The sequence below is a fragment of the Diceros bicornis genome, chromosome 4 (genome assembly GCF_020826845.1).
Source record: "Diceros bicornis minor isolate mBicDic1 chromosome 4, mDicBic1.mat.cur, whole genome shotgun sequence".
NCBI classification, from domain to species: domain Eukaryota; kingdom Metazoa; phylum Chordata; class Mammalia; order Perissodactyla; family Rhinocerotidae; genus Diceros; species Diceros bicornis.
Window position 1 is genome coordinate 58,433,340 of NC_080743.1, and position 14,733 is coordinate 58,448,072.

Genomic DNA, 14,733 nt, shown 5'->3' on the forward strand with positions numbered 1-14,733 from the left:
TGGTCTAGAGCACTGAGCAGTTCCTTCCAGAGTTTTCTGCAGCTTCTTCCTTTATCCCTCCCCAGACCTTCTCTCCTCCACCTGAACACAGCTCATCTTGCACAGGTAACGGTTAAGTCTTAGGAAGCAGACAGCTCTCTGCCCAGCCCTGCCACGTAGAAATGACGTGAACTTGGGTGATTTTACCTCTTGGAGACTCACTGTCCTCCTCTAGAAAATATAGATAATTACACTACCTCCTGGGGCGCTTATGAAGGTGAAATGAGCTCAGTAAGGTTGTACATAGATATAGAAAAGTCCCTAGCAGAGAGCAAGCACTTGAATAAGTGGAGCTAATAATTCATTCATTTGAAGAAAATATTTTGAGCTCCTACTGTGTTCCAGGCATTATTCTAAGAGCTATAGATGCAGAGTGAACAAAACAGACAAAAATTCCTGGCTCGTTGGAGCTTCATTCTAGTGAGGATGTAAATTAGAAACAGAGTATGATATGACCACTGCTAAGGAGGAAGAATCAAGCAGGGGAGGGATGTAGGAACTGTGTGTATAGGTTGAGGGGGCATGTAAAATTGGTCCTTTCGAGGGGAGGCCAAAGAAGTTCTCACCCGGAAGATGCTATTTGAATGAAGGCCCAAAGGAAATATAAAAAGGTTTAGGATTCTTTATACTCCCATCTTGGGTAGGAAAATTCTTGCCTCCTCTTTAACAGTCTGGTACTACCCTAAAGGCCTATTAGATTCTGGAGCAGGGGGCTCCTTGGGGACACATGCGTGCCTCCTGCCCTGGCGAAGCTTGGGGGTGTCTCTGGGGAGACCAGGCCTCAGCCATTGGGTCTCTTAGATTCCAGCTGGACAGAGAAGTGCTAAATGTGTCATTAACTGCCATTGAGGTACGAGTCTTTGGGAGAGAATCTTTGAGGACTGGAGTGGCAAGGGGAAGGTGGCAAAGAAAGGCTTTTAACTCTCAGATCCTCTGTCTGGTGAAGCCCCTGGGAGTTTCATTTGGGTAGCTAATCTGTGTGCTTTCCTCTCTCCTCTGGGCTTGAGATCCAAAGAGGTCCAAAGTCTCTGGCCGAGTTGGGCTTTTCCGGCACAGTCCTGGGTTCAGGCCCGACTTCTAGCTGCACCTCTTCAGGTGCACTCCACCCGCCCCCGCCAGCTCTGCCTGTGGCTCTACCCTTAGGAGTGTGTCCCTGGGGCCCTGAGTCCAGGCTGTCTCCCCAGCTCCTGTTCTCAGTTCTCTTACATCTCCCAGCTTCCTTTCCTAAAAAGCATCCTTTGGTCTGCCCTCTGTACATGATGGTTTTAGTAACTGTTACTGTATTGAGTGACAGCTGTATGCATGGATCTGTGCCGGGCTTTTTGCATCTGTGATCTCATTAACTCTGCACAGCAGCCTTGTGTGGGAGGAGTGTTAGACCCATGGCATGGATGGGATAGGCTGTGGGACAGGCAGGTTTTGTTGGAGAGGAAGATCAGCAGGTGAGTTTTGGACGTGTTGAGACTGAGGCGTCTATTAGACAGCCACGGGAAGATGCTGAGGAGTTGGATACAGGAGTCTGGAGTTTGGGAATGAGGACTGAGCCTGAGGTATGACTTTGGGAGTTGTCTGAGGGCGGATGTGATTTCTAGCCTTGAGAGTATCTGAGATCACCTAGCCTGAGAGTGGAGATGGAGAGGAGAAGAGAAGAGGCTCCAAGCTGGGCCCTGGGACACGTCAACCTTCTCAGGCGGGAAGAAGGGAGGAGACTGGGAACGTGAGACCAGTGAAGTAGGAGGAAAACTAGGAGAGTTGGTGTCCTGAAAACCCAGTGAGGACAGGGTATCAGAGAGGAGAGAGCCATCCATGGAGTCAAACACTGCTGAGAGGCCAGGTAAGAGGACGACTGAGACTTGACCGGTGGACGTGGCAACAGGCAGGCCATTGGTGACCTTGACGTGAGGAGTGAAATGGTGGGGGCCGAAGGCTGCCAGGAGTGGATTCATGAGAGAATGGGGGGAGGGAAACTGGAGACAGTAGGTGTAGGCTACTCTTTTGAGGATTTTAGCTGTAAAGGAGAGTAGAGAAATGGAGTGCTCATTGGCTGGAGAAGTGGGGTCAAGAAAAGGGATTTTTTAGTGACTGAAATATCAGCATGTTTGCATGCTGATGGAAATGATTTAGTAGAGACCAAAAAGTGACAGACAGACAGGTGAGAATTGCTGAAGCAGTGTCCTTGAGTAGGCGAGAGGAAACTGAGGCTCAGAGAGGTTCAGTAACACGCTCAAGATCACACGCAAGGAAGTGATAGGCTCTGAACCTTGCTCTTTCCACTATATCACGTGTGTTGCCAACAACTCCCACCCTTCCCAAAGCTCAGGGACGGCAAGGTCAAGGTCTTTGTCTCTCTTCGCAGTATCTTTATTAGAGACTCACCAACACCACACCCATTGGTGTTGCAGAGACAGCCTTGCTTTTGCCTCAGGAAGTGGCTGCTGTCTTCTCTTAAGTATTGAAGAGTACTGAAGGCCACAGTGTATGGTTAAGCTGTTGCACTGTAACCCCCTCCAACTACCCCATATCCATGCATATCACTCAGGAGAATGTTTTGCAACCACATGTCACTATAATGAGCTTTCTGTGTCTCCAAGAGAGGCAGCTGGTGTAGCAGAGAGAAACCAGCTTAGGGGTCAGACGATCCAAGACTGTCTCCTGGCTGCCCACTCAACCAGACAGCTGACCTGGGGACAAGTCACTTCAAGCCTAGGCAGAACAATACTTCTTAAGGCAGTAACAAACAAAAGTGGGTGCTTGATAGATGTTATTGATCCTAAGAGCCCATTTAGGTGGGAGGAGTGGGAGGCTATAGTATGAGGACTCTCACAGAAGAGGGGAAAGACGCACTAATGCAGTGGGGTAATAATTACACTTTCTCAGATTTTTTGAAAGATTAGGTATGTCCTGAAAATACTGCTAAGGTTTTAACATTAATTATTTAATGTAATCCTCAGAACAACATTTTGAAGTAGGTGTTATTATTATTTCCATTTTATGGATGGGAAAAGTGAGGTCTAGAGACGTTGAGAAACTAACCCAAGGTCACACAGCAAGTGACTGACCTAGGGTTGGAACTTGGGTGTATCTGAATCCTGGGCTTGAACTCCTGACCACTGCACCCAGTGGACTAGGAAAGAGTTCATTTAGGTTAAATAAAGAACTTCTGCTTTAATTTCTTTGGTATTTTGTTATATGGGTACACCGAGGTTATTTATCCTGTCTCCCTTTGATGTCTTGCCATTACAGACGGCGCTGTGGGGAATAACTTTGCATACCCCTCACGCTGCGTGAGTACAAGAACACGTGCAGGATAAATTCCTCAAAGCGGGATCTGTGGGTCGAAGGCCACATGCATTTGTAATTTTGAGAGAGAATGGAAGTTGCACCAATTCTACTCCCTGCAACAATGAAGGAATGCTTGGGTCCCCACACCTTTGCCAAAAGTGTATTATTAAACTGGTATCTACACAGAAAATAGTGTCTGTGTGGAGTTAGTTTGCATTTATCTTCTCTGAGTGAGATTGTACAGGTTTTTTCATGTTTAAGAGATATTTGCATAATCTGTGTCTATGAACTGCCTGTTCATATTCATTGCTCATTTTTTTTATTGGGTTGTTGGTCTTTCTCTTATTGTTTACAGGAGCTCTTAATATATTAAAGAATTTAATCCTTTATCTATGATAGGAGTTGTGAAAATTCTTCTCCAGTTTGTCATTTGTCTTTTGACTATTTTGGGGTGGGGGATGGTTTTTGCCATGCAGATTTTTTAAAAAATGTAGTTGGATTTCTCAGTCTTTTTAAGACTTCTAGGTTTTTTATCATATTTAATAGGATTCTTTTTTTTCCTGGTACCTTTAAGAGTTTTTTACATTTAAATATTTGATCCATTTTGAATTTATTGTGGAGTAAGTATGAAGTATGGGTTTAACTTTTTTCCCCTGGCTATAACCTGATGTCCCTTTATAGTTTATTAAATAATTCATCTTTTCCCCGCTGATTTTAAAAGTCACCTTTAGAATCTACCAAATTACTGTATATACTTGGGTTTATACTGCCTCTCAGCATAGTGAGTAGTTAAAAGCACAAATTCTGAGGCCGAATTGCCTGGGTTTGAATCCAGGCTCACCCCTAATTAGCCATATAACCAGCCTCCTGTTCGATAGGATAGACTGCTGGGAGGGTCAGGTTGGGTAATCCATGTGCACGCTGGAACAGTGCCTGTGTGTAGGCAACACTCAGACTAAGCTATTTTTTTGCAATTGTGGTAAAATACACATAGCATAAAATTTATCATCTTAACCATTTTAACGTATACAGTTCAATAGCACAGACTAAACTATTTTTGGTTACTATTATTTCTGAACTTTCTAGTCTCTTCCACAGTTTGGTGTGTCTCCTCATGTGCCAGTATCATACTGTTTTAATTACTGTAGCTTTCTAATATGCTTTAAAATTTGGTTGGGCTAATCCCCCTCTTATTTCTCTGCTTTTTCAGAACTCTCCTGGCGATCCTTGCTTGTTTACTTTTCCACTTGAACTTTAGAATCAGCTTGCCTAGTTTCAAAAAAAAAAAGTCATCTTGGTGTTTTTGTTAGGCTTGAGCAAGATTTAGAGATTAACTTTGGGAGCACTGACATATGTACAATACTGAGTCTTCCTATCTCAGAACATGATGGGCCTGATGTGGCTTATTTACGAGGGGAACGGGCTGGGCAGGAAAGCCAGAATCCAGGTTTCACAGTTTCCCTGAGGGTAGATGTGCCTTCTCTTCCATTCTGAACTGCTTCCTTCACAGGGACGTGTAGTGAGGGGGACTGGTGTGTGTATGTGTGTATGTGTGTGCATGCATGTGTGTACACAGCTCATGGCATGTGGAGATGGGGAGGGCGACATAGGCTTGAGCTCTGGCAGTTGTGGGAATGCAGGAGGGGGGACTTGAGGGCCTTTATAAAACTGCGTATGGCAGTGTAATATACGTGCAGAAGAGAGCACTCAACGTAAATCGAACAGCTTGATGAATTTTCACAAGCTGAGCACACCCATGTCACTACCACTCAGCTGAAGAACAGGGCTGGTGATGGGTAGCCCAGGGGCCTCCCCTTCCAGTCACTCCCTACCACACCTCCACTTTGTGACATCTTAAATCTTTACTTTTGCTTCCTTATAGCTAAAGCAGTGGGGGAGGGGAAGCTGGGGGCAGGTGGGAAGTGGTGGATATGGTTTGGGATGGGAGGGAGGAATGTATGTCAGGTCCCTTCTACCCGCCTTCCACAAACATGTAAAAGACCCTGATGTGGGCCAGGCTTCTGGTTAGACTCTGGGGCCAAGTTCAGAGATGGGAAGATAGGACCCTTTGTGCTGTACTCTTGGGAAGGCTGGGGGGTTAACATGACGGAGAGTCCCAGGGCCCGGGTTCCGTCCTGGCTACACTACACACTAGCTGTGTGACTTCTGGGCCCTGGTTCTCCTCATCTATCTATATGGGTGGGTTGGCCTGAATCATCCTTAAGGGCCCTTCCTTACGGCCCTAAAAGAGCGACTCTTATCTCAGCACCCACTCTGTGGCTGTAGCCCCAACTCAGCCCCTTTCTGGACCCAAGTCGTGTATGTGTCCCTCTGTGGGCATTGGCCCTGCTCAGTTCAGCCTTTAATCTCTTTATTTCTCTATCTGCTTCTTGGGGTTCGGTGGGGGTGGGGACGCCGGATTGTTTGCCTTCCTTCTATATCTTTTCCTCTAATTAGTTTATAATCTCTGAGAGGTGACCTAGGCCAGACCTTCTGGGCCGGGGGCCAGCTGATTATCTCTGATGCTGCCAGGGGAGGATTAAATGTTTTTCTCCTGAGGAGCTGGTCACACGCGCTGGTGTCTGAGTCAGCATCCAGCGTTACCTTTTTATGGGTCCAAAGGAGCCTCCCAGGCCCTCTCTGCGAAAGGTAGACAGTCCACGGTGTGGACGGACGGACAGGAGGCCACGCCAGGGTAAATACTGACTCCGCCAAATGTAAGACAAATACAGGCAGGTACAGAGGTACAAACACATTAGAGGGAGGAGAGGGCGGGGGCTGTCCTCGGGAGGCTGCCATCGGAGAAGAGGCTGTGGAAGAGGTGGGGGTGGGAGCTGAGTGAGAGAAGGTGGCAGGGGCGGTAGCTTAGAGCCTGCGGCTGGCCTCTCCCTAAATGGGGAGGGGGGGCACGTTCTGGTAATTTTAGGGACACGTGAGAGATTGGGAGGTGGGGGGGGGCACTTTTAAACTATAACGTGTTGTAAGTGCTGCTGCTGTGGGGTAGAGGGAGAAAGGCCAAGGGTGCTTGGCTCCTGTCTCCCTCTAAGAGACCCCAAGTACTTAATTAGGTGTGGCAGGGCTGGCTCGGTCGCCCCTTACACATAGCCTTCAACCCTAGGACTCCCTTCCCCGAGCCTCTGCGATGGGTGGAAAGGCGTGAGAAGAGCAGGGAAGAGGAGAGGAAATTGGGAGAGAGGGAGGGTGGTGGGTGGCCCAGAGAAGGGGGAGTTGGGGGTGGGACATGGGGGGCACCTGGCCCCGGGAAAGATGGGCTTTGGCCAGACTCACCTGGAGCCCATGTAGATGCCCTCCCTCACTAGCTCTGTGAATTTGGGCAAGTTCCTTAACTTCTCTGAACTTCCGTGGCCTCGACAGTAAAATGAAGACAAGCCTCCCTCCCCAGCAGGGTTGTTGTGAGGAGTCGAGAGCTCTTAGGTAAAGCGGTAAGTGCTCATAAGTGGTCATGATTGTTGTGATTATTATTTCATCCAAAGTCTGGAAATTGGTTTCAGTCCTTAGATGGAGAATGGAGGGAGAGGGGACAGAGAACACTGGGGATTGTTCTAGGCCCTGTGGGACCAAATTCTGCATTTGTTTCTGTTTGGACATGAGGTGCCCACATGCTTCTCCTGGAGACTTCTCAACAGCCACCTCCTTTCACATCAAGGCTTTGATTGTGGAGAAGGGACCCTTGACCCCTTCTGAAATCCTGTGCCCCTGCAACCCGAGAGGTCGGAGGCCATCCTGTGCTGCCAGCTGGCCCGGCCAGCCTGGCCCAGCGTCCCCGCTCAGAAACCAGGGCGGTGGAATTAGCAGGCTTGTGCTAAGCCTGTGTCCGCGCGGTGACGCGCTAGGCAGCCGGTTCCCTCACGCTTACATAAGTGGGGCCAGGAAGCTGAACTTGTTTTTGCTGGCAAGAGCAACAGCAAGCTGCAAGGGAGTTGAGAAATATGTCTTCGTGTGCGTGTTTTTCTCTGGTTATTGACATTTGCACGTTTACTTGAAGAGGGAAAAAAGTAGAAAAACAACAAAGCTGTTTGCGTTTCTGGCACCCAAACTTAGGTCCAGGATGGGGAGGAACTCCAGTTCCCAGAGCTGTGATGCAAAGTCCCCGGCTGTGGTGGGGCGCCCAGTGCCCCAGGGAGTGGGATTACTTGGGCCCCAGGGGCCTTGAGGTGTGGGACTGGTTGCCAGGGGTTACTAGACTCAAGCACTTTTCCCCTTGAGGAATGAGAGGTGAGGGAGGTTGTGGGAATTTCCCTCCCCTCGAGCTCTCTAGGGACAGAAGCATTTGTCTGAGGGACTGGGATGACCTGGCCATCGTCCCTTGCCAAAAGTCATCAACTATTACTATAATAAATCCATAGATTAATTATGCTTTCAAGCTGGGGTATTGTCTGAGATAAACAGATGTGCTTCCTGCCCTCTGAGAGCTAATGATTCAGCGTGATAGATGCTAGACTGCAGGAGTAGGGGCAGCAGGGACCTTCAGATCCTGGTCTGAACCCTCATCTCACAGAGAAGGTGAGTGTGGCTCTGCATGGGCTTTGACGTGCCCAAGGCTGCCTGCAAGTCACTGGCAAAACCAGGAATAGAACTCGGGTCTTCTGACAACACAGGGCTGTTCCCTCTGTGCCAGGCTGCGTCCCACTCTTAGAGATGTACTTTATATTAAATGACAAATCAAGACAAGACTACATTGGTGTCAGCCCAACCCCACCCAGTTAATAGTCAGTGACTAGACTGAGACCAGACCAGACACCAAGTGCTTTGACAGTGGAGGAGGAGATGTGGGGAGGTTTGTTTTCAGGAGAGGATATTTTTCTGATCTCAGTCCCAGGCAAGATGCTTTCGCCTTCTTTGCGGAATCTCTTTTCTTTGTAGGAACCTGCAATGAAGGATGCTGCCACCCAGCATCCAACATTGGCCTTGATAAGAACAAAGAAGCCTCCCGGTCCTTGGCTACCCCCTCCTCTCTCCTGCCTCTGTGGTGCTTTATGATGCAGTAGGAACCCTGGGGACAATTGATACATTCTCAAGGTGATTGAAAGATAAACCGAAGGAGGAAGCAGTGTTGGCTCCTGTCCTGGAGGCTGGAGTTGGCGGCGGGGTGGGCACTGAGCCTGCACATACGTCTGCCTGGAGAGTCAGGTCGGGTACCCCTGGAGGACACCAGGTACCTGCCCTCTCTGTGGCTCTGACTTCTCCGTACCTTTGCATACCATTCCCTCTTTATAGAATGCCATTCCCTGTGGCTCCACTAATCAAACTCCCCACTCATTTCTCAAGGCCCAACTCACAAACTCACATCTCTCTTCCCTTGAATCCCTCCCTTTTAGAATGATTTACCTCTCCTTTTGGCTCCTTCGATCTGTCAGGGACGTTTATCCCAGGGAGGCCTGTATTATAGGTGGTTTTAAGTTCTCCACGGGGTTTTGTGGGGGTTAAACAAGATTATGATATGGAAAAGGTGGAGAGGCATGTTGGTGCATAGTAGGTGTTCAGTTACTATCCATTCTCTTCTGGGTTAGGATTTCTGGCCATGCACGTGATGGGTGCACCAAAAATTCTTGTATTCTTAAGGAGGGGACAGGCACAGGCTTGCAATTGCTCAAGGGCAGATGCTAAATTGCGTGCTCTTTGTTAAATCTCAGAGTGTGCAGGGACCGCCCCTCCCTCCACGCCAACCCCCCTTGCCATCCCTCACCACCACCCCCATTGCTGGGATGGGAGTGTGAGAATCGCTGGGGCCCATCTCTGAGAGCAGGAAGGGGTACTCTCAGCAGCCCCCTGACCTGTGCCCTGCTGTGGCCCTTCCCTTTGGCCCTTCCCTATCAGAGAGGCCTATTTGGGGAGGGCCCTGGCACACTCCTGGGAGCAGACAAGCAGGGGCAGATAGGAAGGGATGGTGGCCTTGTGTCCACCAGGGGATCAGGTCAGCAGGGCTGAGGGCTAAAGGTTTAGAACTCAGTGAAGGTGACAACACAGGGCTGCAAGGGCGCAGGGTAAACACTGGCCTGGAAGGTGTGCTGCAAAGCTGCTTGTCCTGAAAAGTCCACTGTCACTGCAGCCCTGCTCCCTGGTGCCCATTGCACTCTGCCTCACCTCCTCCTTCCTCCCTAGACAGAATAATTTGGGCAGACCCAGGCTATGTAGCTTCTTTGTTTTAAATACATATGTTCATTATGAGAGTAATACAAACAACTTACAGAAAATTAAAAAACTACAGAAGGATGAAAGGAAGAGGAAGAAATCACCTCTAGTCACATTGTTTGGAGAGGTGGGCAGAAGTGCCAGGAGGGCGTTCTGTGAATGTCACTTCTTCCTCTTCAGAGAGAGCCCATGAGATTCCCATGTGGCCACTGGGGTGTCATGGGCATTGCATCAGAGATTCAGGTCAGGAGGCAGAGGGCTGAGGGGGTGGGTGGGTGGGGAGGGACGGCACTACCCACTTGGACGTTATCAAGTTTATTTTCTTGTGGTCCTTCCTCTCTGAGTATTGGATTGTGATCATCTGCCTATAGTGCTTTTAAAAGCATGGTTAACACAGTGTTATTCACAGGTTCTAGAAGAAACATATTTTGAAGGAGGGCTGGGACAGGCAATACTTGCCAATGAGTGGTTTATAATTAATCATTCCCCATTAAAAAAAATAGTGACTCAGTTTTAAAGATTCAGAAAACCATTACTCAAGTTTCTTGGCAAAGGAAGTGGCCATTATGTTCCTCCCGCAGCTCTGCTTTTGTGGAAGAGAAAATAAGTCTTTTTATTTGCTATTTCTCTGAGCTGCCCAAATACTTTGGCCATTGTTAGCGAGTGCAGGAACAGGACAGCCCCTGCCATTGTTCAGGCTGGTCACTAAACATGGCAAGAGCTTCCATCTGAGTAAGGGAAGTGACCAGAGAAACATATTTCCTGGAACTGGCAAAGGCAGAAGCAGAAAAGAGAGCTCCCTCTGGCTCCAGGCTCATATCTTCTTTCCTTAGCATCTCATGGTTGTGACAAGCTGGCTCCTCTGGTCTCTAGTGAAGGGCCTGCCCATTGTACAACGTGGGGGCCACCACTTAGACCACTGTGTCATCTATGACTGGTGCTCCTGGGAGTTTTCAATGTGGAGGCCCTGTCCCTGTGGGCACCTCTTAGGTGCCCTACATTAAACAAACATCTATTAAGCACCTACTGAGTTCTCTGATGAGTGCTAGCAGGGGCTCACAGTCTCATAGTCATGGTCAGGGATGGGGACCTGTATATAGCTGAGGACAGTGCCATGTGAAAAGTGCCAATAAGAGGATGAGCCGTCCATGGTCCTTGACCCCTGCTTGGACTTTCATGCGACCTGCCTTGTGTCTTTGTGTATTGATGCCTTGTGAATTCTAATTTCTGCTCATGAGCTGATGGAGGGATGTTGTAAGTACTGCACAGTGGGGCCACCCACTGGCAGACAGTCCTGTTTTGGCAATGTCTCCGTCTTGGTTCCTACAGTGGTGGTAATTTGTGCATGAACTTGACATCCATGTCAGGTTTTATCCTTATAGCTGCTTTATCAAGTGGAAAATAGAAAAGTAAAAGTATTGATGTAGTGTTTAGAAGTGTCAGTGGGTCTTCTAAACTTAACCTGATTCAGGCACAGGTGGAAATCAGTATGTGGACTGGACATGGCGAGCTGTAGCCTCCATCAGGTGCTCATCGGACTTAAACACATCATACTGTGTGTTCAATTATAAAGGAAGAGCACACATGTGACATGCACACACACTGGGACCAGCAGTTCTACTCAGGGAAATTCTTGGGCAAATGCACCAAGTGACACACGTGAGAAAGTTGACAGCCATACTCTTTGATATAGCCAAATACTGGAAATGACCCAAACCTCCCTCAGCAGGAGAATGATATATTTGCACAATGGAATATTACACAGCCATGAAAATGAATGAACTATAGCTACATGTAACTGAATCATAGAAACATATGAATGACAAAAACATGTCACAGAAGACTATATTCAAACCATTTATATAAAGCTCAAATATCAAGCAAAGTTAAGAAAAATTTAGGGATCCATGAGTGGTGAACCTATTTTTAAAATTAAGGGAGTGATAGGGCCCGCCCTGTGGCTTAGTGGTTAAGTGCGCATTCTCTGCTACTGGCAGCCCGGGTTCGGATCCCGGGTGCGCACTGACGCACCACTTCTGGCCATGCTGAGGCCGCGTCCCACATACAGCAACTAGAAGGATGTGCAACTATGACATACAACTATCTACTGGGGCTTTGGGGAAAGAAAAGGAGGAGGATTGGCAATAGATGTTAGCTCAGAGCCGGTCTTCCTCAGCAGAAAGAGAAGGATTAGCACGGGTGTTGGCTCAGGGCTGATCTTCCTCACACACACAAAAAAGGGAATGATAAACCCAAAATGTGACACTGTATAGGCAGAGAGGCTGGGGGATACAGAAGCACAGAGGGAGCTTCAGAGACAATGACTGGGCTAGTGGTTAGGTCGGTAGGAGCTCAGGGGTGTTTCATGCTTCATAACTTTCATGTACATTACAGATATGAGTTTGCATGTGTTCAATATTATATAATACATTTAAAAAGAATATTTGAAATTCTGCAAATATATTATTGAAGATTACATATGAAAGGTGTGCTGTAATTAGGGCTTTTGATAACTCTTTTAAGCCTCCTGGATAGGGAAGTACCCTCGATGGATTTTGTCTTCTAGGGACTGGGATTTTGCTGATGTTCAGGGGAGCACTGTGTCCTCTGTCCCAGTTCTGCAGCAGTGAATGCGTCTTACATCTCCCGTCCTTGAGGGCAGGGTGTCTCTGCTGCCTGATTGTGTCTCCTCACTGGTGCCTGGCTCTGGGGGCCTCCTCCAATGTTTGTTGGCATAGGACAGAGGGAAGGCCTCCCCGGCTCACAGTGGCGGAAGGTGAGGCGGAGGGGCCTAAGGAACCTGCCCAGGCTCACCCGGCTGCATGGTCAGATTCAACCATTTTTCGCATCCAAAGTCCAAGACTCTGGTACTGAAGAGAAAAAAACCTTAGATGACTGGCTGCTACCCTGCCCTTGTATCTGTCCTTTGTCTGCCAGCCTCAGGGCAGAGGGTGCCGGGGTGGAGGACTCTGGCTCCACCAGAGTGGTAAAGTGGTAAAGTGAGAAGGAAGCTTGAAGGGAGTCAATGCCAGGCAGAAGATGTCTCTGTCCCTTTGATACCCATGTCCCTGGTCCCTGGACTGTGGCTGGTGCTTGGTCTGGACAACCAGCCCTGCTGGTTTTGGGAGTGTTATCTTCCTGGGGGGTCACTGATCCTCAGTCGCTCATCTCTGACAGCCGCCTTGGATGGGGTGGGAGAAAGGACAGTCTGCCAAGTGTGAGAGAAAATCTCCTCTTCCCGAGCAAGAAGGCTTTGCAGGTCAGAGAGATGCTGGTCCTCCAGGCCTGGGGGCACAGGCGGGAGGTCAGGTCAGGTGCCCAGGCTGCTGCTGGGCCTTTCTGAAATCTTTGGCCAGATTTATTGCTGCTGCTGTTTGCTCATAAATTGTTTTATATGTAGTTTGAAGGACCAAGTGTGCTTACCATGAAAACTGGCTGTATTCCCTGGCTTCAGTTCCCTCAGCTGGCTGGACTAATTTAATTCATTGGTTAGACTACTTTATAATCTTAGATTCTATGAATCTATTTAACCTATACTAAAACAAAAAGTTTACTTATTTCTTTAATCTTTAATATCCTTTTCCTTGAGTAGCACACACATAATTTTTTTCAGGGGATGGGGAGCACATTTGTTCTCTTTTACCTTCCAATTTGGTCCCTAGAATAAAAAGCATTGCCCTAGGTGGTTTAATAGACAGGTGTGGGGTACTGCAGGGGGTGCTGAGCAGAGCGGGAAGACCTGGTTTGCATCTCAGCTGTGTAGCTCACTTGCTGGGGATCTTGGGCAAGTCTCCTGATTCCTCTGTGCCTCAGTTACCATTTGTAAAATGGGACACCTACCATGAAGACCCTGGGATTCTGAGACTTCCGTGTCCTCATGCGTCTTGTGAGTCCCGTTGTGTCCCTGGCATTCGTTCCTACGTGCATTCATTCATTCACGCATTCATCAAGTGCTCAGAGGGCCCCGGGCAACGTTCTCGGCACTGAAATATAACAGAGAACAAAACAGCGTGCCTATTCCTGTGGCACTTGGGGTCTTGAAGAGAAGACAGGTACAGAATTAGTAATTATACGGCAGCGTGTGAAGGGGACATGGTGGGGAAGGTAGTACCGAATGGGGGCCTAATCCAGCTGGGAGTGGTAGGGAAGGCCTCTGGGGAGGGGATGTTAGGCTGAAATAGGAGGAGGTAGTGTGGGGGTGGGGTAGGGGAGGAATGAGTGTGAGCAGAGCATAGGGAGCCTGAGGCGGAGGGGCTCTGTACCTTCTTGGGGGGTGGGGAGAGATGAGGCCTCAAAGGTCGGCAGGGGGCAGGTGGTGGGAGGTCCTGTGGGCGGGGCCTTGAATCTTCGACTTCATGCTGTGGACAGTGGCAGGCCCTTGAAGCCTTTTCTAATCAAAGGAGTGGGGTGGCCAGATGGCAGCTTCGCAAGGCTCACTGGGGCAGCTGGCTGGAGAGGGTCAAGGCTGAGGTGGGGAGGCCACTGGGAGGCTGTTGCTATAATCCAGGCAGAGGTGATGGTGGCCTGGACCTGCGGATGGAGTTGAGAGATGTTGAGTACTGAAGCCTCTTGTGGCTTTCCGAATCAGAAACAAGTTGAGATATGTTGAGTACTGAAGCCTCTTGTGGCTTTCCGAATCAGAAACAAAGTCCCTGCCTCAGGTTGCTGTGGGCTAACAGAGTGTCTTCTCCCTCCTCAGAGGTGGCGAGCAATGTGCTGACCCATCCGCCTGGGGCCAGTGTTGTCCTGACCTGCCCGGGCGGGGAACCAGGAGACAATGCCACCTTCCACTGGGTGCTCAGGAATCGGGTCGTAGGGGTCTCAGGCTCACAGCACAACAGGTGGACTGGCGTGGGAAGGAGGCTGCTTCTGAGTTCACTGCAGCTCAACGACTCTGGAAACTATTCGTGCTACCAGGAGGGCCGCCTAGTGGGAACTGTGTGTCTGCTGGTGGATGGTGAGTTGTGTCCTCAGAGCCCTTGGAGACAGCTCCCAGGGCGGGTCTGTGCATTCCAGAGAGAGTTCCCTGCTTGACCCTTCAAACTCCTGTTATTTCCTTGGTCCAAGAATTTTGGGAAAAGGCCCACTGACATCTGCCAGTGGTTCCTGCTGGCTGGGGGCATCTGGCCGATGGGGACACCGTCCAGCTGGCCTTGTTGTGCAGTTAGGTCTAGAGGTGGACTGGTGAATAGCCTGGGGCCTTGAGCAAGGCGGCCTGGGCTTGAATCCTCCTCCTTCACAGCTTAACTTCTCTACCCC

General features: G+C 49.1%; 1 protein-coding gene across 4 annotated transcripts in view; it reads left to right on the plus strand.

Moving 5' to 3' along the window:
• IL6R (interleukin 6 receptor) overlaps positions 1-14,733 on the plus strand; it is a 50,810-nt gene that overhangs the window by 4,014 nt on the left and 32,063 nt on the right. For 3 of the 4 annotated variants that reach the window (XM_058539291.1, XM_058539289.1, XM_058539290.1), the window contains exon 2: positions 14,174-14,431. In XM_058539291.1, coding sequence (XP_058395274.1) covers positions 14,174-14,431 — 258 coding nt within the window. Of the gene's footprint in view, positions 1-13,881; positions 14,041-14,093; positions 14,432-14,733 lie in introns of those variants that run through there. The other variant, XM_058539292.1, reaches the window with a different exon arrangement.